The following is a 22,482-nucleotide window of genomic DNA, read 5'->3' on the forward strand; positions in this document are numbered from 1 at the left end:
GCCGACGCAGAGGCAGCGGCTGCACGAGGACGTATATAAATAACCCAGGGGGGCGCTTTATTGAGTTAAAAACCTGGCGGCGGGGGCTGTACACTGCAATAGCACCATCGGAGAGAGGTGTTGGGGAGAAAACAGGGCATCGGGACCCCCCCCACCCCGGGCAGCACCCCCGGCCAGGCTGGGGGAGTGGGGGGCAGCGAGGGGGGGTGGAAGACGTGCAAGTGCGGCGGCGGGGGCTCAGCCCTGGCTGCCGCAGGAGGAGAGGCTGTCGTACAGGGAGTCGCTGAGCGACTCGGAGTGCTCCAGCGTGGGGGGGCCGTGCCCCCCGTCCCGGGACTGCGCCTCTGTGCTGCCCTCGTCCCCCACGTCCGAGGCGCTGGGGGTGCGGCTGCTGCTGGCACTCAGGGCAGGGGGCAGTGGTGGAGGGGCCTCCAAGGACGCCCCTCGATGTCCGGCTGGGCTGCAGACGGGTGCCTGGGGAGGGACGATGGCATGGGGGGGGCTCACTGTGACGCCCCCCAGCTCCCTGCCAATGCCAGTTACACCCCAGGGCTGGGGGTCCCACAGCCCCCCCTTACCAGTGCAGGCCGGTGCAGCCCCCCGGGGGGGCTGAGGAAGGGGTCGGCGGCACCACAGGCTTTGGCGTTGGGGAAGGTCCAGTTCTTGCTCTGCTGGACGCGCCGCGGCTTCCCGGCATCAGCACCGGCATCGGCATCTGCAGGGAAATGGAGTGGGGGGGGGTCAGTGCTGGGCTGTAGGCCCCCCCCCCCCACCCCACCACCCCCCGCTGCACCTTGCACGAGCCTTGGTGACACCCAGCACCCTGGTGGGGCTTTGTCAACCCCTGGCACTGTGACACTGACCTTGGGGACCGGCATGGGGGCCGGGGGGCCCTGGGGGGTGACACGCCGGGGTGATCCGGTGCTTTCCGGCCACCAGCAGCTCCTCGGCACTGGGCACCTCCCGCTCCAGTGTCCGGGCCTTGCGCGGCACTTTGGTGATGGGGGGCAGCGGTGCCGGCACGGTGCCGGGTAGCGGCTCGGGGCGGCCCCGCGGTTTGGGGGTGCTCTTGGTGGGGACCCCCCCATAGTCAGGGGGTGGGAAGGTCCCAATCCCACTGTCCAGCGTCCGCGTCAGTGACCCGCAGGCTGCTGGCACACGGGGGTGTCAGTGCCAGGGCGGGGGGTCAGCCCCGGTGCCCCCACCCTGCCAGTCGCCCCCCCACACCCCCTCACCGGCAAAATGCTGCGACATCCCCGATTCCGACAAACTCTCGTCTGACGGCAGCTCGTCCCGGAGCCCCACATCGGGCACCTGTGTGGGGGAGAGGGTGAGCGGCCACGGGGACCCCTCAGAGCAGGGCGCGTGGCTGGTGGCAATATGGGGGGGGGGCTTCACCTTGTTGGGGGGCTCCCGCAGGTGCCCCACGATGCCGTTGCGGGGCGGGTGGCACAGCCGGGGGTCTTTGGCGTCGGGGGGGACCCTCCGGAGGTCACAGAGCTCCTGCTTGTGCTCCAGGCGGCTCTCGTAGGGAACGTCCTTCCCGTCCACCCTGGGGACAGCGCCAGAGCGGGGGGCTGAGGGGGGGACACCCCCATCCTCACCACCCCCCCCCAGCCCAGGGGCCACCACTGACCTGTCCAGCAGCTGCTGCATGAAGGTCTCAGCCGTCACCTCCTGGTACATGACCGGCAGGGGCCCGGGGGCGCGGGGAGGCCCGCGGGGACGCCCCTTGTCCAGCGCCTGCAGGAAGCCATGCTCCTCCCGCAGCGCCTTGCGCAGATCCTCCGCCTTCTCCATCAGCTTCGAGATGTTCAGGCTCTCGGCTTCCAGCTTGCGGGCGGCCAGTTTGACCTCCCGGCGCAGGGGGGCCGGGGTCCCGGCCCAGTCCCGCCCGCGGCCCCCATCCCCGCGCCGGCTCAGGGCCGGCAGTTTGCTCCGGCGCAGGCCGAACCAGCTGGCCAGGCCACCGGCCGCCTTCCCCTTGGCCTCGCCGGCCAGCGGCCGCTCCTGCCCCTGCAGCCGCAGCACGTTCTCCTCGATGCCCTTCATCACCTTCTCCTCGATGGCCGAGTGCCCGGCGGCGCCCGGCACTGTCCCCGTGCCGGGGGTCTCAGGGGCCGCCAGCGCTTTGCGAGGTCCCGCCGCCGCCTTGGCCCCCGCTGGCTCCTCGCCCCGCGGCGTCGCGGCTTTGCCGGCGCCCGCCTTGGTGGGCAGTTTGGTGGGGCTGCCGTGGGGGCTGCGGCTGGCCTTGGCGGGGGGGGCCGGGGGACCCCGCGAGGGGGTCCTGCCGCCGGTGGGGCGGTTCTTGCCCCCCGCCTTGCCGGGCTCGCCCATGGAGCAGGAGGAGTAGCAGCGGGCCAGGGGCTCCCCGGCGTGCGCCGGTTCGGGGTGCTTCAGGCTGCCCCCCAAGCCCCCCCGGGGCGGGGGCCGCGGTTCAGCCCCATGGCCCCGCTCGGGCCGCCCTGGGCCGGGGGGCTCGCGGCCCTCGGCCCCCCGCAGCTTGCCCAGGGCGGCCAGGCGCTCCTTGAAGGGCAGGTAGCCCGGCTCGGGGGACTTCTTGCCAGGCCGGCGGGAAGGGGCTGAGCCGCCGGTACTGCGGCGGGTGCTGGGGGGGGAGGCAGCCACCCGCTCCCCGCTGGGGGGGGGTCCCGGCGGCCCCGGGGTCTGCTCGGCTGCCTCGTAGGCGCGGGGGGGGGGGCAGGCGGGGGGCTCGGGGGAGCCGGGCTGCGGGGGGGTGCCGGGGGAGGCGCGGCAGCTGAGCGCCGGAGAGGCCTCGGGGTTGCCGCCGCGGCAGGGGATCTTGGAGGCGCGGGGGAGCTGGGGGCTGAGGCGCAGCGCCGCGGGCGGGGGCGGCAGCTTGAGCACCTTGGGGGGGTTTGTGCCCCCCCCGGGTGAGAGCGGCGCGAAGCCGCCCTCGGGGGTCTCCTCGCCCAGCGCGTACAGCCCCAGGAACGCGGGGTGATCGCCGCGCCGCTGCCGGGGGGGGCCCCCGGGGGCTTCGCCATTGCGCCGGCAGCACCCCCCGTCGCTGCGCAGCAGCCGCTCGGCCAGGGCGCTGAGCAGGGCCCCCCGCGGCGGAGCGGCCTCCTCCGGCGAGGAGCAGGGGCTGCCCTCGGCCCCCCGCCACCCCGCAGCAGCCCCCGGTCCCCGCAGAGGGCAGGGGGGCCAGGCCGGGGCAGCGCAGGGCTCGGGGGAGCCGGGGGAGGCCGGGGGTGGCCCCAGCAGCGGGTCCGTCTCCTCCAGCTTGCGCAGCACCTCCAGGATCTGGGCTTTCTTCTTGAAGAAGGGGGAGAGGGCGTCCAGGGGCGGGGTGCTGGGGCTGAGCCCGGGGCTGCCCAGTGGCACCGATGGGGTCACCTGCGGGGACCGGGCACCGTCACCCTGCGGGCACCTGGCACTGAGCCCCACAGCACCGTGCTGGGACGCCCTGGGGGCACCACGGGTGGAGGGGGACGGAGGGAGGGACACAATGGGGCTTGGGATGGGATACAAGGGGTTGGGGACAGGGACACCGGGGGCAAAGGGTTTGGAGCAGGGACATCCCAGGCAGAGGGACTTGGGGAGGGGGACGCCATGGACCCAGAGAGGGGGACAGCAGGGATGGGCCCAGAAAGTGGGGTACCGCAATCCTGGGGACACTGCAGCCTTGGAAAACTTGCTGGCCCAGGCTCAGGGGCACCGTGGGCAGGGGGTGCGGAGGCACCATCACTCACCTCCGGCACGGGGATGCAGCGGCTGGGGGGCAGTGGCGGGGGCGGCTGCTCGGCAGAGCCGGGCTGGGGGCTGGCTGGCGCGTCTGGGGGCACCGGCACCGGGTGCAGCAGCAGCTGGAGAGGGGCGAGACCCCGGGTTAAGCTTGGGGAGGCTCTGCCCCGTGACCCCCCCGGCACTGACAGCCGCACCTGGGGCAGGGATCCGGCTGAGAGCTGCAGCTTCTGCTGGAACAGGTCGCTCAGCGCCTGGTTCTGCCGCTCCAGGTCAAAGACCCGTTTCTTCAGCTTGATGCACTCCTCGCGCAGGTCCTGCCCAGGGCGGGACGGGGGGATCAGCCAGGACCCCCCCAGTCCCCTTCCACCCCCCACTGCCCCCTGACACCCACCTTCTGGTTGAGCAGCGCCTGCACCACGTGGTTGGCGACCTGGGGAGCAGAGGGGGGGTCTGGGTGGGGTGCGAGGCCACACGCAGCCCCGCGCCCCGGCACACGCGTGTGCACACATGTCCCACATGCCCCCCCCGGTACCTCGTCCAGGCAGCGCTCGTATGTCTCCCGCTGGTTCTCGTTGGCCTGGGCCAGGGCCGAGTTCTCCGCCTGGGGACAGAGTGGGGACAGCTCAGGGGACACAGCAGAGGAGCTCGGGCACCTGGACCCCCCCAGCGGCACCCAGGAGACCCCAGGGCCTTGTGTGGAGGGGATGGGGCTGCCCCAGGAGCGGTGGCACACGAGGGCCACGGAAAGCAGGATAGTGCTGCCCCACACCATGGAGTCTGGGCTGGTGACTCCACGGCTGCACAGTGACACCGGCCACAGCTGCCCGGTGGCCACGGCTGCACAGTGACACCGGCCACAGCTGCCCGGTGGTCCCAGGTCTCGGTGGCCCCGGCCGCCGGCCCCGCTGTTACCTCCAGCTCCCGCAGCCGCCGCAGGAGCTCATGGCTGGTGCCCGTCTCACCGAGGGCCGCGGGGCTCCCGTCTCCCGGTGCCTCGGCGACACTCTCCGACATCTCTCGCTGCAGGGGGATGCACGTCAGGCCGGGGTCCCCTCTGGCCCCTGGCCAGTGCCCCCCCAGCCCACGGCACTGCCAGCCCCCCCTTACCTCGTTGGAGCTGTCCCAGCCCCGTCCCTGCACGGTGTCACCTGCGAGGCAGAACGGGGCTGAGCAGGGGGATGGAGCTCGGCCCTGGGGCTCCCCCAACCTCACCGGCACCCCGAGCCACAGGGACCCCCCGCCCCTTCCCGGGGTGTGCAGAGACCAGCACCGGCCCCAGGGCACCGGGATGCCCAGCGCTCCCGGGACCGGCACCGGAATGTGCAGCACCCGGTGCACAAGACCCCCCGGGTGCAGAGGGGCCCTCCCGGCGCTGGCCCCGGTACCGGACACTCCGCTTCCCCGGGGCTCCCCGCGCCGCCCGGCCCGTGCGCGCAGGAACGGGGGCCGGCCCCGGGCACCGGCCCCGAGCACCGGCCCCGAGCACCGGGCACCGGCCCCGGGCACCGGCCCCCGCGCCGCGCTCCCGCCGCCCGCGCACTCACGCCCGGGGCTCCCGGCGGCGCCGCCCGTTCGCGCTCAGCGCGGCCCCGGGGCCGGTCCCGGCGGCGGCTGTTCCACCCCGGCCCGGCCCGGCCGCGCTATTGTTGGGAGGCGGCGGCGGCCCAGCTCCGCCTTCCCGCCGCGGCCGGGGAGGAGCCGCCGCCGCCGCCGCCCCCGTTGCGCGGATCCGCCAGCGCCGGGCACGGAGCGCCGGGGAGCCAGGACGGGGGGGCCGCGGCGGCGGGGAGCACCGGGAGAGGTGGCCCCGGGACACCCATCCCCATGTGGTACCGAGCACCTCCGGGGGCACAGGGCACCCCACGGAGAGGGACCCACCTGGGGCACCCAGAGTCCTTTGGAGAGGGACCCCCAGGAGCAGGAGGACACTTTGGGGACACCCCCGGGGCTCCGGGCACAGAGCTGTGCTGTGTCCCCAGGCCGGGGCCCCCACCCTGCACCCCACAAACCGGGCAGGAGTTGGGGCCACATGGCCCTGGCTCAGCCGGACCCCACGGTGGCGACGGCTGGTGCCCCAGCCGGGGGGTTCGGCAGCGCAGTGGGAACTGGAGGGGACAACGAGAGGCTCTGGGGGTGATGGAGGCAGCGAGGCTGGGGGGGGTCACGGGAAGCAGGCAAGGTCGGGGCGCATGCGGTGTTGGTGACAGCCCTGTCCCCCACTGGGGACCCCGCGTGGCTGCACCGCAGGTGGGAGGGGAGTGCTGGGGGCCACCAGACACCCCAGAGCAAACTCTGCCGCCTTCTCCCACTCAGTGCAATGAGAGCGGCAAAAATAAACAGAGCCGGTATTTACAGCCCTGCTCGGCGCGGTGGGGACAGGCCACATGCTCCCCGTGTCCCTGCCGAGCCCCGAGCTGGCTGTCCCCGCTATCACAGGCTGTGTGGCCCCAGGACCCCACCAGCCCAGTGTTCGGCAGCACCGTGCACCCTCGCCAGCATGCACGGCCGGACCTCACACGTGCTGTCCCCATCCCTGTCCCCCTGCAGCCCGCGGGGCCGCACAAACCCGGGCAGGTCCCTGGGGTGGCCCGTGGTGCCCGGGGGTGCGTGGGCCCCCCTTGCGCTGCCCCTGGCGCAGGAAGCGGCCCCAGGGCCGGTGGCTCCGGCTGCGTCAGGGGGGGAAGTGAGACTCTGTCTGGAGGGGAAGAGCAGCCCACGGCCCCCCCAGGCCCCGCCGGCAGGGACAGCTGGGGGGGCCTGACAGATGGATGGCATGCCTGTCCCCTCCCCCAGCACGGGGCCCCGTGGGGGCAGCGCGAGGGTCCCCGTGGGGACAGGGTCGCAGGTCCAGCAGAGCCGGGGCAGCCAGAGCCCGTGTCCCCCTCCCCACTCCCTCTGGTCCCCCTGCGCCGAGGACAGCAGCCACTCACACCCGCCACCCCAGGCACCCGCCACACACGGCACGTGCCCAAACCGCGCGGCTGCGGACACGCCAGCACAGCAGGGAACGGTCCCCTGCACCCGGGCCGTGGTCCCCAGCGTGGCGGTGACGGGCCGGCCTTGGGCTGCCCCACGCCAGGGTCCCCACCCCAAGCCCTGGGGATGTGGGGTGACAGCCCCGAGTATCCCCAGCGCTACTGGGTGGCAGGGGCTGGGCTGCTTTTGGGGCAGCCAGGACACACTGGGGACAGCGGGGACAGCCCAGGGACAGTGAGGACACCCTGGGGACAGCTGGGATACACTGGGGACAAGCGGGATGTGCTGGAGAAACAGCCTTGGGGTAGCAGGGACACATCGAGGACAGCTGGGACTCTGCAGGGACACATGCCAGAGCAAGCCAGGATACAGCAGGGACACTGGGGACATACCAGGGACAGCCAGGATGCAGGGGGAACACTGGGGACAGCCAGGATGCAGTAGGGACAGCAGAGACACACAGGGGACAGCTGGGATGTACCGGGGATGGTGGGGACCAGCGGGGGAATGAAGGACAGTAGGGGACACACCATGGACAGCCAGCATGCACTGGGGACACCGGGGACACACCAGGGGCAGCCGGGACACAGCAGGGAGAGCCAGGGATGGAGCCTGGATGTACCAGGGGGCAGTGGGGACACAGCAGGGCCAGGGTGGGGACAGTGGGGACAGAGCCGGAACAGGCGAGATGCGCTGAGGGCACACGGGGTGTCCTGGGGACACCAGCCCGGGAACAGCAGCGACACGCAGGGAGGACAGCCGGGGTGCACCGGGGACATCCCGGGGCCGGGGAGCGGCCAGGACACCCCACGCCGCTTCGCTTCCCCCGGGGCACCCCCGGCCCCGCCGCGCGGTTTCCCCCCCCCCCCCGCCCCCCGCGGCACGTCCCGGTGCCCGGCGGCAGCAGGACCCCCACCCCCCTGCACACGGGGCTGCCGGCGCGACCCCCACCCGGGGACCCCCCCCGGGCTCCCCGCCCCCCCCCCGCCGCGGCGCGGCCGGACTCACCGGGGGCTACGGGGGGGGGGCGGCGGCGGCGCGGGGCGGCGCGGCCATGGCGGGAGCGGGGAGCGGGGCCGGGGCCGGGGCTGGCCCGGCGGCGGCGCTGATGTCATGGCTGCACCGGGCCGGCTCCGCCCTGCGCCCCCGCCGCCGCCAATCCGCTCCCGGGGGCGGCGGGGGGGGGGTCCCGGGGTTCCCGGTGCCGCCGCAGCCCTTTTCCCCGGGGTCGGGCTCCTTCCCCCGGCCCGGTGCCTCCCCCCACCCCGGAGCTGCCTGAGAGGGACCCGGTGTCCCCCCCACACACCCCGGGGATACAGCAGCGAGTGGCCGGGACCGCGCTGCCCCGGGCTGGATCCCCCCCGGTAAGCACCGGGGTGGAAAGGACAGAAATTAGGGGGCAGCACCCGAAGGCGAGGCCCCCCCAGCAGCGGGACCGGAGGTTTGGGAGCAGAGGGGTCACCCCCCCCCACCGGGAGAACACTCACCACCCAAGGGCAGCCCCAACCCTCCAGGGGAACCCCAAATCCCCCAGGGCAGCTCTGAACCCCCCAGGGCAGCCCCACCTGCCCCAGGGAAACCCCGACCCCCCCAGTGCAGCCCCAAACCCCCCGGAGCAGCACCCACTGCTTCCTCCTTCAGCTCTTCCCCCACCATCCCCATCCCCAACCCACCTTGGCCGCAGGACACACAGACACTTGGCACCTACATCCATGGCTTTATTGTGGGGGGCACCCACAGGAGGGAACCTCCTCCCTGGACCAAAAATCTCACCGAGCCCCGCTTAGGGCCCTCCCGGCAGCACACAGGGCCCCCGACCCCTCCCCACAACCGCCTTGGTGACGGATCTGCCCCGTCCCCCCAGAGTCCTTTGGCGGCTTCTCCCTTGGCAGTGGGGACAGGCAGAGCAGGGGGACAGAGCGTTGGGGACAGGGAGGGTGGGGGGTCCCCGCTGGGGGGTTCCGGCCCCCACAGCAGCAGAGGAGCTGGAGCGGCAGCTCAGTCAATGCTGGGCGATGATGACAAGGGCACCCGCAGGTTTCCACGCGTGTCGCAAAGCGTGGCCCCTCAGCTCAGCGACGCCGGCTCCAGGCTCCCGTTGGCGGCCGCTGCGCAGGCCTGAGCGGAGGAGGATGAAGATGACGAAGAGGCTTCCTCCACATGCCGCTCGTCCCTGGGCCCCGGCCGGCACGCTGCCTGCGGCAGGTGGCTCTGCTGGGGACAGAGAAGGGAGGGGGTGGCTGCAGCGAGACCCGCAGTGGCAGAGGTGACACCGAGCCCGGGTTCTTGTCGCTCCCACACGAATTGGCCGCTCCACAGGACGGGAGCGCCAACAGATCGAGAGACATTTCCTCTGGGCTCCTGCTTGAAACCAACGGCTACGGCAAACCGGGGGTCTTCAGTGAGGGCCTGGGGTGTTGCTTGGGGGCTGGGGTCCCCCCACCCCAGTGTTTGGCTCCCAGCACAGGAGAGTGGCTGCACAGACCCCTCAGCTGCAGGGATGGTGTTGGAGGGGTGACAAGGGACACAGGACAGGGCATCTGAGGACACCTCCACAGCCAAGACCCCATGGACATGTCCTGAGGAAGCCCCAGGCTCTGGGTGGGACACGGAGCGAGTTCCAAGGGCCAGATGAGACTCAACCAAAGAGTGAGCAGCCGCCCTTTGCCTGGAGACAGCAGCTCCCCCCAAAACTCCCAGCTGGGAGAACTCGGGCTGCACACAGCGGGGGCTCCCCAGCCTGTGAGATGTCCCCGCCACATCCCAGACACCGTCCCACGCATGGGAAGAGGGTGGCACCAAGCAGAGGCGACCGCCCGGCGTGGACAAGCTCTGGCTGCCACCCCAGACACTCTTAACACCATCCAGACTGTGGGTGTAACATGGTCTGAACTCGCTGCGTGGGAGAGCGACCCCCAAGGGGCCAGCGGCACAGCCGGAGGGGACACAGGGAGTTCTCCCCCTGGATGACACGTCCCCAGGGATGGTGGGTCCCACCGGTGCTCCCCCGGCTGTACCTGTGCCGGCAGCTCGGCCGCAGGCCCGGTGAGCGGGCAGAAGCCGCGGGCAGAGGAGGCGCCACGTCCCACGGGGGCCGTGGGCGGGGGAACACCCGGGTGCGACGGCTCCTCCAGCGCCAGGATGTCTGTGGGAGCCTCGGCGACGTCTCGGAGCGACTGATCGAGGGTGACAGACGGATCAAAGAGCAGAGGGGACGGGGGACACTGCATGCCATCACCCACCACGTCCAGGTCCTAGGAGAGAAAACAGCAGGAGCGGCTCAGGCACGGGAGGGGTCCCGAGGAGACAAACACATGAGTCCTCACGGCCCCGCGTTCCCCCCAGCAGCAGGCAGGAGTCTGCTCCACTGAAGGCAGAGCAGCGGACGCGGGGCCACCAGGCCCTCCGGCAGCCGGGGACACAACCACAGGAGCCACCTCCTCCTCCTCCTGCACAGCTGCGATCCCGGCCAGCGGGGCTGCGCCAGCACCAAAACAAGGCGCGGGGCACGTGGTGTGGAGCCCAGCACAACATCCTGCCCCAGAACCATCCCCGCAGCAGCTGGGGGGCTGGGAAAGGCTCCGACCCTGCTCTCCATGGGACCCCCAAGCAGCTGCCCCTCTCCCGGCGCTCACACGTGCCGCGCTCGCCCGGACACAACACACGGCAGCAGCCGGGCCCTGGTTCACTCGTCTGCGTGGGTAACCCTGGGGGCTCCTGCGAGGCTGTTGTTGGAGAACGGGATTTGTTTTGGCGTTTGATATCGAGGCAAGATGCCTGCAACTCAGGAGCAAGGACGGAGGATCCTGCGGGGTCTGCAGGGCAGGAGAGAAGCACCCGGGTTCCTGCCCAGGGCACCCAAACCCCGCACGGAGCAGGGGACCCTCTCCAAGGACAGGCTGGGGGAGATAAACTGTTATATTTCTAATTTCTGCCCTGAAAAAAGCCACCTCCCCCTAAGGCTGTTCCCACAGTGAACCCTCCTCCATCAGCAAATTAATGGTTCCAAGATTTACCTCCTGCTCAAGAATTTCAGGGGCATCGAAATACTAAGGCAAGTGACACCTTGTTCAGAGGAGCAGCTCCAAACGACCACGGTATTTCTTTGTTTAAATAAATTTCCAAGGATTTGAAGCATGTGGTCTTAACATGCAATCAGGACATGAGAATAATCTGGGGATTAAAATCCTCATGTATTCCTCATGGGAGAGAAAAGGGAAAAAAAAAAATCCTCTTTTTAAAAAGCCCCTAAATACAGATTTAAATGAGAGCACCGCCCTTCTAAAGGCACAGTCACCCGTCACGTTCAAACCCTATAGAAACAAACACCTCCCAAACCTTGTGCGCTCCTGCACATTTTTCAAGAGACTCTTCTCCAAGCCAGCAAGAATAAAAATAATTCTGCATTATCTGTGCTTTACATGACATCCACACGCCGAGCAGCGGCTCCGCTGCACTGCAGTCTCTTCCTGGCATATTTCAGCGGGATTTCGGGGTATGGAATGAAAACGGAAATATTCCGGAGCAACTTTTCCACCCTTGCTCGTCCCCCACGGCGCGGGACTCACGTCGCTGAACTCCAGGGGCAGGCTCTCGCTGGGCTGCAGCTCGGCCGCGCTCAGGTACAGCTCGGCGGGGGCCGTTTCCAGCTCCTCGGGGCCGGGCAGGCCCTGCTCGGGGACGTACATCTGCGGGGGCAGGCGGAGGTGCAGCGGGCAGCACGGATCCTCGGCCAGGCTGACGGGGACCGGCTTGTTGCAGGGCACCTCCTCCGAGCCTTGGCACGGCTTGAACAGCGTCTGATTAGCGTCCTGACAGATGTCTGGGAAGATGCGGTCAAGGGCAGACAATAGACACAAGTCCGGAGGCAGAAGAGCTCTCCGCACACCCCCTGCCCTCCAAAAAATGGTGTTAAAAATTCCCATATTTTTCCCCAAGGTCAGGAGTCCGGATTCCAGAGTTGCACCCTGAGTGCCCAGTGACATTTGCACGATGGAAAATGGGGACAAGAGCGACAGCCTCCCAGTGCGGGCTGGGAGATGGAGCTGGATCCCTGCAAAGCACTCACAGACCCTAAGATGAAGATATTCCAAAACGCACAAGCTCACTTTTCATTGCAGAAACCCATTTAAAAGGCATCTGCACGAGCCCCAGCGTCCCCCACGCAGCAGATACGAGCGCACACAAAGCTTTGGCCACAGCCAGGAGTTTTGTTCCGGTCTTTCTAACTTCCCAGTGCATTTTCCTTCCCAATGGAAAACCCGATTCCTGCCAAAGGTGTAAATGGGATTTCCTGCCTTTAATCGCAAACAGAAACTCTGCTCCCGTCGCATCGTCCAGCGGCAGAGAGGAGCTACGGAGCAAACCCCGTCCTCCTCCAAGCGCCCTGCGGAACGCGCCGGACCCACCGCTGCGGCTGCTCGAGGGGCTGCATAAAATCACGTTTTACTGACGGTCCGGAGGCTCCTACTTAGTGCTGCAAGAACAGCCGAGATGCGTCACCCGGGAGCAGAACGAGGCGCAACCTCCACAACTCCAACCTGGTGCTGGGGCTAACGCAGATCTCAGGTGCACGTCAAGTCTTTCAGGCCAGACGCCACAATTTCAAACCCACCCAAATAACCGCCCGACTCCTTTGGAGGTTTGGGGGGTTCGCGCTGTGGTTTCCTCTTCATGCAAAGGGGGAGAAGAAAAAAACCCAAGCTTCCAAACCCACACAAACTGTGAAAGGTGCTAAATTTAAGCCAGTTTAAGCCGCCCAGGTTTCAGATCTATCCTTTCCCGCTCCCTGCGCCGAGGCGGCTGCAAAGGCGCCGATACGACATCTCGGCGGGTTGTGGGGAGAACGGCCAGAGCAGCCGGAGCTGCGCGACACCCGAGGGCAGATGCGGGGAGGAAAACGTCTCCGCACAAACAGCAGGGTGGGGGAAGCAGATTTTCATCTCTCCGAACAACTCCCCGATCAAGCACTGACTTTATCGGTAGCCGAAATGCACGGATTTGCCAAGACGGCACAAAAATCACACGCTCCACCTGGAGCCCAACAGCCCAGCTGGATTCGGTGCCTTCGCCGCATTGTCACAAACAATCCAGCTCCTGAAAAGCAAACAAAGCCCCAGAGCCTCCAGACTGCAGATGTTATCGCTCTGCGGGGCTAAACCAAAGTAAAACCTTGTTTGTGTCAGTGAAAGTCAGCTGACAGCTCAGCCGCAAGGAAATCAAACTCCCTTTTTCCACTCCCTGCTCGACGCGAGCCAGCTGCAAACAGCGACTCGCTCAAAGCGTTTTAAAGGTCTTTATCCTGTCGGTATTTTGAAGTATACGGTCACTAGAGAGAAAACAAAGGCGGCTTCCTGCTCCCCAGGCTGCTCCCTGCGCAGAAGCGGAGTCGGTTCTGCCAACTTCAGGAATAAACCAAGAAAAACTCCAGCAAAACGAAGAGCTCGTCCTCCCCCAGCCGCCAGCTCTGCTCCGGGACGCAGCACTGGAGCTTCTCCTGACTCACGCTCGCTCCCACACGACCCAAACCTGCTCCCGGACACATCCACCCTCCCACCCGCACAGGAATCGCGCAGGTGTGCCCGGGGAATCGTGGATCCTGCGCTGGGGCGAAGATCCCTGAGCTTGAGGGGATCCCGGGGGGAACCACGGTGCTGGCGCTCACAAAAAGGCTGTTTCAGGAGCTGGAACAGCTCGAGGCTGCTCACATGTGTGCAAACCTGTCAAGGAGTAAAAGGAGATTGAGCTGACCCATGGCAGCCCCAAACATGCTGGGAACTATGTCCTCATCCAGATCCTCTCCAAAAATCCCCAAGCGCACGCTGCAGCAGCCAGACATTGATTCCTACAAACACCCCTCGCAGAGGACGCGTCCCAGGAGGTCCCAAACCCCACTCAGGGTGGCTGTTGGCACCCAGCACCCACAGCCAAGCCGACCAGATTTGCTTCCACGGCCAAAAACGCATCCTGTGCCTCCCTCGGGCTTTGGGAGGTTCCCTTGTGGCTTCCAGGCGACGCAGCTGCCCCGAATGGGCGCTGCAGGTGGGCGCAGGTCCCAGGACGGCAGAGGTGACACCGAGCCCAGGTTCTTGTCGCTCCCACACGAATTGGCCGCTCCACGGGACAGGAGCGCCAACAGACCGGGAGACGTTTCCTCTGGGCTCCTGCTTGAAACCAACGGCTACGGCAAACCGGTGGCCTTGATTTAGGGCCAAAGAGATTAAAACAAAAAGGAGGATCAGACAGCCGGCGGCACAGGCAGATCAAAGGATACGCGTGAGGCAGTGCCTGGTCATCGGGAGGGACGGATTGGAGCATCGGACGTCGTCGACAAAGGCCAAACAGCGCTGGCTGGAGCGGGTGGTGTGAGCCTGCGGGGAGAGGAGAGCTCAGAGACAACACAACACCCGTGTCCCGCTTTCAAACCACGCCAGGGCCCAACTCTCACTTCCACTCCGGCTCCTCGTTATGTCCTTCCCCTTCAAGCTTTCATTAAACAGAGCCAAGATAATGAGGCACCACTCGACTGCAGTAGGCAGAACTTCACCTCAGAAGTATTTCCCAGAGAACGAGGCTTCTCAGACTTATCTTTCAACTTTTAGAAGTCGGTTAAGCGAATGCTTTGAATTTTAAGATGGTTACAAAGAAATAGCTGAGGACAGCTTCAGATTTGGTCTCATGCGATGCAAGGGGCTGCCTTAGGGTCCCCACGGGTCTAGGAGTTGTCTGGGTTTCACCATTATAAGGAATATTTTCCATACATTTTTCAGTGATGAAAATCAAGCTGCCCTCTGCTGAGCCCTCCCTTCCAAAAGGGAAAGTTCTCCAACTCCACACTTGAACTTCAGCAGTTCTGGTGCCCGTTTCAGATGACTGTTGGAGCCCCCAGCGTTGCAGCCAACGTGCGGATACCGAGTCTGGCCAGGCCCAGATCCCCACGTCCTTGGAGATGGGATGTTACACGGGCAGGGCCAGAGAGAACCTAGCCTGGGATCGCTCCCAGCAATCACAGAATCATTTTGGTTGGAAGAGACCCCTGAGATCATGGAGTCCAACCATACCCCACCCCGGCACTGCCCCATGTCCCTGAGAACCTCATGTCCGTCTGTCCAACCCCTCCAGGGACGGTGACTCCAGCACTGCCCTGGGCAGCCTGTTCCAATGCCCCACAGCCCTTTGGGGAAGAAATTGTTCCCCAGATCCAACCTCAACCTCCCCTGGCGCAACTTGAGGCCGTTTCCTCTGGTCCTGGCGCTTGTTCCTGGGGAGCAGAGCCCGACCCCCCCTGGCTCCAAGCTCCTTTCAGGCAGGTCAGAGATCAGAAGGTCTCCCCTCAGCTCCTGTTCTCCAGCTGAACCCCCAGCTCCCTCAGCCGCTCCCATCACCCTTGTGCTCCAGCCCCTCACCAGCTCCGTTCCCTTCTCTCAACTCGCTCCAGCACCTCAAGGCCTTTCTTGGCGTGAGGGGCCCAAAACTGCCCCCAGGATTCGCGGTTTTTCCTCCCCATTCCCAGCACAGGACGGTCACTGCCCTGGGCCTGCTGGCCACACCAGTGCTGGTCCCAGCCAGGATGCTGGTGGCCTCTTGGCCACCTGGGCACACGCTGGCTCGTGTTCAGCCGCTGTCACCAACACCCCCAGGGCCTTTTCTCCCAGGAAGCGACGACTGAACAGCCCTGGAACTCCAGCCGGAGCTGGACAGACCTGCTGGGCCGCGCCGTCGGTCGCCAGCATCCTGCGCTCGCGCAGCTGCCGGTGCAGAAGGGCCTCCACGCCGTAACGCTGCCGGTAGCGCCGCAGGCACTTGAGACGCTTCAGGTTCTCTCGTTCCTTGGCCATCAGCCCCTCGGGGCCCGTCAGGAGGCTGCTGCCTGCGCGGAGAGAGGGAGGACTCAGAAAATACCACCCCACCTGCCAGGGCCTGCCAGGTTTTCTTGGTATCAAGAGCCAAAATCGGCTGTCGAGAGCTCCAACAGCTGATTAATGACACAGATGCCAGCGCCCGGAGCAAAGGAGCAGGGCAAACTGCACATATAAACAAGAAAATCTTTCAGTCACGTAAGAGGATGACAAAGCAAACTCCATCCCGAAATTTATCCCAACCGCTCTGTGCACATGAGGAGGTGACTGAATATTTTTTAAGAGTCTTTTAAAATAATTTGGCCACTCAAAATGTGATTTCTGCAGGCAGAACAGCAGTTTGTCAAACTTCAGCTTGCTCCTGTGCAAGTTCTGGAAGCTTCCAGTAAGCACTCCCAGCCGTAATTACAGGGCAACGCTTGGGATCTGCTTTTCTATTACTGGTTTGCTAAAAAGAGTTCTCCAAAATTGTTATGTACCAAACTTACAGTTATTTTTATTCAAGACCGAGCCGTATTATGCCATTTTCCAGGATGAGCTATTATAAGACAGCGTTTTTTGCGCTGCAATGCTTGCGAGCGGTTGTACAACCTCTGCTGAACCGTGAACTCCTGCTCCGGGAGCACGTTCTGCGCAGGCAGAAACCCGAGCGAGGCAGAAACGCTTCAGCAAGGGAAACTGCGTCTGTGCTATGGAGGGATATGTCACCACAGCAGTTCTGGTATAAAAATGTGAACAAACTTCTGCCCACATAGACAGGACCTTACGGATGAATCAATTCTTTTGTTTATAAAACCCCCAAACCAGGAAATCCCATACAAAAAAAGAACTTTTGTCTCAGAATTAACTTTGTAGTCTCATTTCCTGACAACGCTGCAAACTTTGAAGAGCAAAGAAATCCGGCAGCCTTTCTAACCCAGACGATACCGATCTCCAGGCACAAGGCCAGAGAAACACCGAGACTCAGACCTGGGGTAATTCTCACCCTTACAAGACAGTGCTGCTCAGAAATCTGCTTTACAGAGAACAAAAATTAAAACCGCAGAGCTGTGCGTGTGTTTTCGAGAGGCACTGCGCAGGAGGAACGTGAGCAGTGACCACCTGGACCAGTACTTGCCTATGGCCTCGTGCTCTCCCTTGCGGCTGTGCAGGTACCGGCGCTTCTTCTCCTTCAGCAGGTGCTGCAGCCGTTTGAACTGGTCGATGTAGAGAGACTGCAGGCGGATCAGCTTCTCGCGCATGATCAGAGCCACCTCCTCAGCCGTGTACACGCCAGCGTGCCTGGAAAACACCCGCACGGGGGGAGGTTCCTGAGGGTCCCTCGGGGCTGCTCCCCCAACTGAGTGACATGGACACGATCGGACACATGGGCTGAGCAGGGCTGGATGAACAGATCCACGGGTGATGAGCAGAAATACAGGGTGTTTTAGGAACAATTTCTTCCCCAAAGGGCTGTCGGGCATTGGAACAGGCTGCCCAGGGCAGTGCTGGAGTCACCATCCCTGGAGGGGTTGGACAGACGGACATGAGGTTCTCAGGGACACGAGGCAGTGCCAGGGGTGGGTTATGGCTGGATTCCATGATCTCAGGGTCTCTTCCAACCAAAATGATTCTGTGATTCTAAAAAGACAGACCCCAAACGCCTTGTGTTGCGATTTCAAGTGGGCTCCATCTTTTTGAAACACCTTGTACTGATTTTTACAGATTTAAGATATCACCCAGAGACCGCTGTGGAAGGGCCCACTCCACACTGAAACAACCACCAAACACTTCCCAGAGGACCCACCAGCTCCAAGACTCATGAGCATTCACACCGAACAACTCACAACACACAACCGCCTTAATAACGTCACCTCGTTAACGTAACTGCCACCTCCTCCGGTACCACATAGTTCAGAACGTTCCACATGCTGCACGTGTGTATGGAATCTGCAACCACCAGCACCCAACTTACTTCAAGGGATCCTCCTGGTCGCTGTCGATGCTGTCGGCCTCGCTGTCCGGGTCCCCCCGCCACGTCTGCTCCACCGTGAGCGGGTCCTGCTCGCCGTCGCTCCAGCTGTCCTCGTCTGCAAAGACAAGTTGCTCTGAGCATCAGGACACGGCCCCACGTCCCGGCGCTGGGCAGCTGGGGACAGCGGGAGCTCAGCTCCACGGGGTGAAGCAGCTTCTTGACAGGAGAAACTTCTCCTCCCTGGCACAGTGTGAGCGGGAGACATGGAAAAACAGGAAACCTGTGTGGACATAACACAAAACTCCTGTGGAGTGAGGGGAGATTCAGGCTGGATATAATGAAATTGTTGGCCCTGAGGGTGGTGAGAGCCTGGCCCGGGTTGGCCAGAGAGGTGGTGGCTGAACCATCCCTGGAGACATCCCAGGCCAGGCTGGACGGGGCTCTGAGCACCCTGAGCTGGTGCAGTTGTCCCTGCTCATGGCAGGGGGGGATCACAGAATCACAGAATGTTAGGGATTGGAAGGGACCTCGAAAGATCATCCAGTCCAATCTGCCTGCCAGGGGAGGAACACCCAGGTGAGGTTACACAGGAAGGCGTCCAGGCGGGTTTTGAATGTCTCCAGAGAAGGAGAATCCACAACCTCCCTGGGCAGCCTGTTCCAGTGTTCCGTCACCCTGAGAAGAAGTTTCTTCTCAAATTTAAGCGGAACCTCTTGTGTTCCAGCTTGAACCCATTACCCCTTGTCTTACTGTTGGTTGTCACCGAGAAGAGCCTGGCTCCATCCTCGTGACACCCACCCTTTATATATTTATAAACATTAATGAGGTCACCCCTCAGTCTCCTCTTCTCCAGCTCCAGAGCCCCAGCTCCTCAGCCTTTCCTCACACGGGAGATGCTCCACTCCCTGCAGCATCTTGGTGGCTGCGCTGGACTCTCTCCAGCAGTTCCCTGTCCTTCTGGAACTGAGGGGCCCAGAACTGGACACAATATTCCAGATGCGGTCTCACCAGGGCAGAGTAGAGGGGAAGGAGAACCTCTCTGACCTACTAACCACCCCCCTTCTAATACACCCCAGGATGCCATTGGCCTTCTTGGCCACAAGGGCCAGTGCTGGCTCATGGTCACCCTGCTGTCCCCAGGACCCCCAGGTCCCTTTCCCCTACACTGCTCTCTAACAGGTCATTCCCCAACCTATACTGGAACCTGGGGTTGTTCCCGCCCAGATGCAAGACTCTACATTTTCCCTTGTTATATTTCATTAAATTTTTCCCCACCCAGCTCTCCAGCCTGTTCAGGTCTCGCTGGATGGCAGCACAGCCTTCTGGCGTGTCAGCCACTCCTCCCAGCTTGGTGTCATCAGCAAACTTGCTGATAGTGCACTCAATTCCCTCATCCAAGTCATTGATGAATATATTGAATAGTATTGGATAAGGTGACATCTGAAGGTCCCTTCGACCCAAACTATTCTGTGATCTGATGATTCCTGTCTACCCAAGAACCACGAAGTGCCGGCTGGTCCCACCAAGCCGGCGTTTGATGGGCACCGCTGGAGATAAATCAGCACAGGGGGAATCCAGCTCACATTTCCATTCTGCAACTGCAAGGAACGAAAACCTGCAGGATCTGGGTCTGGCAGAGCAACTTGTCTAGTGAGGAACAGGCAAGACACTCCAGGGTTTGCAGAACACAGTCCCATAGACCCCTGCGATCTTGTCTTCACTGGTCTTAAGAAGTTATATTCTTGGAATTTCCACACAGAATGGAGAACTTCGGGTCCCCCCTCACTGGTTTTCGCTTCCAATCCTTACCCAGGATGCGACTGGCCTCGCTGCGGCTGCTCTCGGCGCTCTGGGAGCCCAGCTCTGGTCTGGCATAAGAGCTCAGCTGGCAGAGGAGAGTCTCGCTGACAGGCCCGGGATTGGACTTTTTCATCTGAGCTTGGAGCGCCAGCGTGTTCCTACGGGCGTGCTCCGCGCAGAACGACATGCTGCGGGAATAAACCATGAGCTTGTTACGACTCCGGGCCCTCGGCCAGCAAAACGAACAAGCAACATAGTGAGAAACGTCGCCTGGCGACTGGAAAGCACATCCCCAAATCTCATGGCAAACGTGACCACCCGCCGCGGGATGCAGAGACGGCTCGGAAACGCTGCAGCCCGGGGTGGTTCGCAGGGCGCACGTGAAATGCCACTTCTGGCACCGGAGCCGGTGGCCACGCGGCACAGCAGGCGGGAGAGAAAAGAGCTTTTTACTGAAAGCCACTGAGGTGATTCTGCATCCAAACGTCCACACTGGACACTCAGTTTCACCACTGAGTGAATCCCTTTGAAGGCAGAGGGACCAAGGGCAGAACCAAGACACTGAGTGTCCATGTCCCCGTAACCTCAGAGAATGAAACACGGGTCAGCGCTCCTGCAAGGGAAACCACGCTGACGCACTTACTGGGTATCGGTAAGTGCTCCAGGCCCTTCCACCTGCAGCAGTCGGAGCATTTAACGCGCGTCAGAGAACAAGACGCACAACCAGGTGACGCACGACCAGAGCGTCTGTGCTGAGCACTGACCACGAGCCGGAGAGCGGGAGGTTAAACCTGCCGGGCTGAGCAGAGGCAGCAGCCCCGACAAAGGACCTGGGTCACTGCAGCCCCGCAGCCCAACGACTCCACACAGAGCCCGACACTCATACAGTCGTTATTTAACTTAAAAACGCTTCAGAAAGAGGGAACCACTTGCCTGATGTAGCGCAAGCGCAGCAGCCGAATGAAGGACCCTCTCCTGCCCCTTTTAATTACAGAGACCCAGGACACAGAGCCACTCACCCATCCTTCTTCTCCGGTTTGGGTGCGGCGTTTGGACATCGCCTTCCGTTCTTGGTGGAGACGTAGCTGCACTGCTTGAAAGGAGCGCTCCGGTCCTCGAGGATGTGCTTGATGCAGAAGTCCTGGCCGTCCAGGCGCGGCTGGGAGCACGGCCGCTGGCTGAAGGCGCACGCCAGCGGCTCCTGCGCCCGCGGCACCGGCGTCAGGCGGCCCCGGCTCGATGGCAAAACGTGGATGCGAATCCTGTTCATGGCAGCGCCTGCTTGGAAGACGCAGAGTGGTTAAAAGGAAGGAAAGAAACTACTGATAAATAGAAAGAGCCGCCTCTGCTAATACCTGCCAATACAACTCTTTGTCCCCCGGGGACAGGTGGGAGATGAAGTTGCTGCTGTAAATACTTTTTTCCTCCAACGTCTGAGTAAACTTTTCATGTCTGCAGCAGCATTTCTGCACAGCACGGAGCACATGCCGCTCACCTCAGCTCCCGAGCAGGGCCGCCCAGCCCAAGGTGCGGGCACAACCAGCGCTGCCGCCCCCGGGGGCCGCGTGTCCGCACGGACCCCCGGCCCGTTCTGCCAGCACAGCAACCCCGCGGGCAGCGCTCCCTCCCCCGGCCCCATCCCGTCCGTCCCGCGGGGCACCCCCAGCTCTCGGGGACACCATCTCCAGCCTTGGCCCCCCCGCCCCCCGCAATGCTCCCCGAGCCCCGCGCGGCCCGGTGCGGGGTCCCCTCCTCCCAGCGCAGCACCAGCGCAGCTCCTGTCTGTCCGTCCCCCCGCGCACGTGCTCCCCCCACGCACGTGCTCCCCCCACGCACGTGCTCCCCCCACGCACGTGCTCCCCCCACGCACGTGCCCGCCCCGCGCGCAGGCCCCGCGCACGCGCACTCGCTCCGCCCGCCCGCCCCCGGCGCCGCCATTTTGTCCGCGGGCAGCGGGCGTGAGGGGCCCCTCCCGAGTGGAGCCCGGGCGGCGCTGCTGGGAGCGGCGAACGGGAAGAATCGCCCCCCCGCCCCACCTCCTCCCGGCCGGTGCGCGGTGGCGGGACCCCGGGGGAGCGCGCGGGTGTCGCGGCGAAGGGCTCCGCGCACGCCGCGCGGGGCGGGCAGCGCCGCCGCCATCTTACCTCGCTGCCGCCACGGCCTCGCTGCCGCCTCGCCGCGCGCCCGCCCCGCCACCTCACTGGCCCGCCCGGCTGCCAATCCGCGACAGGCGCGGGGGCGGTGCCGCGCGCGGTTGGTCGAGCCCGCCGTCACTCCGCAGGGGCCAGCCACGCCCCGGAGGGTCACGTGGCGGCGGCGCGGCGGGAAGGCGACACGTGGGCGCAGCGGCACCGGCGTCTCGGGGGTCCCGGGGGTCCCGCGGCCCCGGGCGGGTTCGTGCTTTGACTCCGGGAAGGGAGAAGCTCCCGGTAGCCCCAAGGACACCAGTTTAGTCCCAGGCCACGAGCCGGGGGCCAAGAGGACCCCCGGGTCTACCCCGCCACCTCCCGGTTTCCAGGGACAGCTGCAGATATCGCTCTTCGCTGATTAACGGAAAAAACAAGCGATTCACCACAAAGCCCATCAACCGGGGAGCAGCCAGCGGAGGGACGTGAGAGACAGGCCTTTGCCAGCAGCCTGAAACCTAAAAACCATACACAGAGCTGCAGGGGGTAGGTGACCAAGGGCTGAGGTGCTGGCAAGGGGCAAAACCAGCTTGAGGTAGAATAAAAGTTTCACAAAACCCCACGTCCAAGCCCCTCACTCATCCCCGGCAGCTCCTCTGGACTCTGTCCCCCCAAAAGCAGCCCCAGCCCTGGGCCAAGCACCCTCGATCCGTCACCTCAGTGTGGTTGTTCAACACCTGCTGCCCTCAAACGCCACCTAAAGCCCCCGGCAGCCACCAGAGCAAGGGACGGAGGTGGGATCCCAAAACCGGAGGAGGAAACCAGACCCGCTGCAGGTGAGAGCAGCTCCCATCACCCCACAGTCACAGCAGCCAGGATTCCTTCACCCCCCCAGCCCAAGCAGCCACCACCCTGCATCCCCCCCACCTCCCATCGCATCCTCCCCTCCGTCCCCCAAAAACTCCTGAATCCAACAGCTCAAATGGAGCCACCCAAACAGGCCACCCCAACCCCTCTCCCCCACAGCACCACAAAATTAAAACGAACAGAACACTAA

At 64.5% G+C, this 22,482-nt stretch overlaps 2 protein-coding genes and 2 non-coding genes across 8 annotated transcripts; all 4 read right to left on the minus strand.

Annotated features, from left to right (window-relative positions):
- Positions 1-48: 48 nt before the first annotated feature.
- Positions 49-7,740, minus strand: NCKAP5L (NCK associated protein 5 like). 2 transcript variants are annotated; one of them, XM_065654316.1, is made up of 13 exons: positions 7,696-7,740; positions 4,819-4,859; positions 4,624-4,731; positions 4,244-4,312; positions 4,103-4,141; positions 3,906-4,025; positions 3,717-3,830; positions 1,637-3,360; positions 1,399-1,552; positions 1,236-1,314; positions 864-1,148; positions 579-715; positions 49-474 (listed from the first exon to the last, which is right to left on the minus strand). In XM_065654316.1, the coding sequence occupies exons 3-13, from the start codon at positions 4,723-4,725 to the stop codon at positions 238-240; spliced, it is 3,060 nt and encodes a 1,019-aa protein (XP_065510388.1). In that variant the 5' UTR covers positions 4,726-4,731; positions 4,819-4,859; positions 7,696-7,740; the 3' UTR covers positions 49-237. The 2 variants fall into 2 exon arrangements, with proteins under 2 accessions (XP_065510388.1, XP_065510389.1); XM_065654317.1 differs by lacking the exon at positions 7,696-7,740 and adding an exon at positions 5,256-5,276.
- A 656-nt stretch (positions 7,741-8,396) lies between these two features.
- KANSL2 (KAT8 regulatory NSL complex subunit 2) lies at positions 8,397-21,480 on the minus strand. 4 transcript variants are annotated; one of them, XM_065654324.1, is made up of 10 exons: positions 21,444-21,480; positions 20,319-20,577; positions 19,309-19,487; positions 17,500-17,614; positions 16,659-16,826; positions 15,390-15,552; positions 13,961-14,057; positions 11,256-11,509; positions 9,705-9,941; positions 8,397-8,901 (listed from the first exon to the last, which is right to left on the minus strand). In XM_065654324.1, the coding sequence occupies exons 2-10, from the start codon at positions 20,567-20,569 to the stop codon at positions 8,755-8,757; spliced, it is 1,611 nt and encodes a 536-aa protein (XP_065510396.1). In that variant the 5' UTR covers positions 20,570-20,577; positions 21,444-21,480; the 3' UTR covers positions 8,397-8,754. The 4 variants fall into 4 exon arrangements, with proteins under 4 accessions (XP_065510396.1, XP_065510397.1, XP_065510398.1 ...); XM_065654325.1 differs by lacking the exon at positions 21,444-21,480 and adding an exon at positions 21,336-21,414; XM_065654326.1 differs by lacking the exon at positions 21,444-21,480 and adding an exon at positions 20,655-20,897 and having other exon boundaries at positions 8,397-8,898.
- LOC136000638 (small nucleolar RNA SNORA2/SNORA34 family) lies at positions 8,972-9,099 on the minus strand. The gene has a single exon (XR_010607741.1). It is a non-coding gene; the product is annotated as a small nucleolar RNA SNORA2/SNORA34 family (small nucleolar RNA).
- Positions 13,774-13,901, minus strand: LOC136000643 (small nucleolar RNA SNORA2/SNORA34 family). Its single transcript, XR_010607744.1, has one exon. It is a non-coding gene; the product is annotated as a small nucleolar RNA SNORA2/SNORA34 family (small nucleolar RNA).
- Positions 21,481-22,482: the final 1,002 nt, after the last annotated feature.

This window comes from Caloenas nicobarica, chromosome 33, assembly GCF_036013445.1.
Source record: "Caloenas nicobarica isolate bCalNic1 chromosome 33, bCalNic1.hap1, whole genome shotgun sequence".
Taxonomy (NCBI): Eukaryota; Metazoa; Chordata; class Aves; order Columbiformes; family Columbidae; genus Caloenas; species Caloenas nicobarica.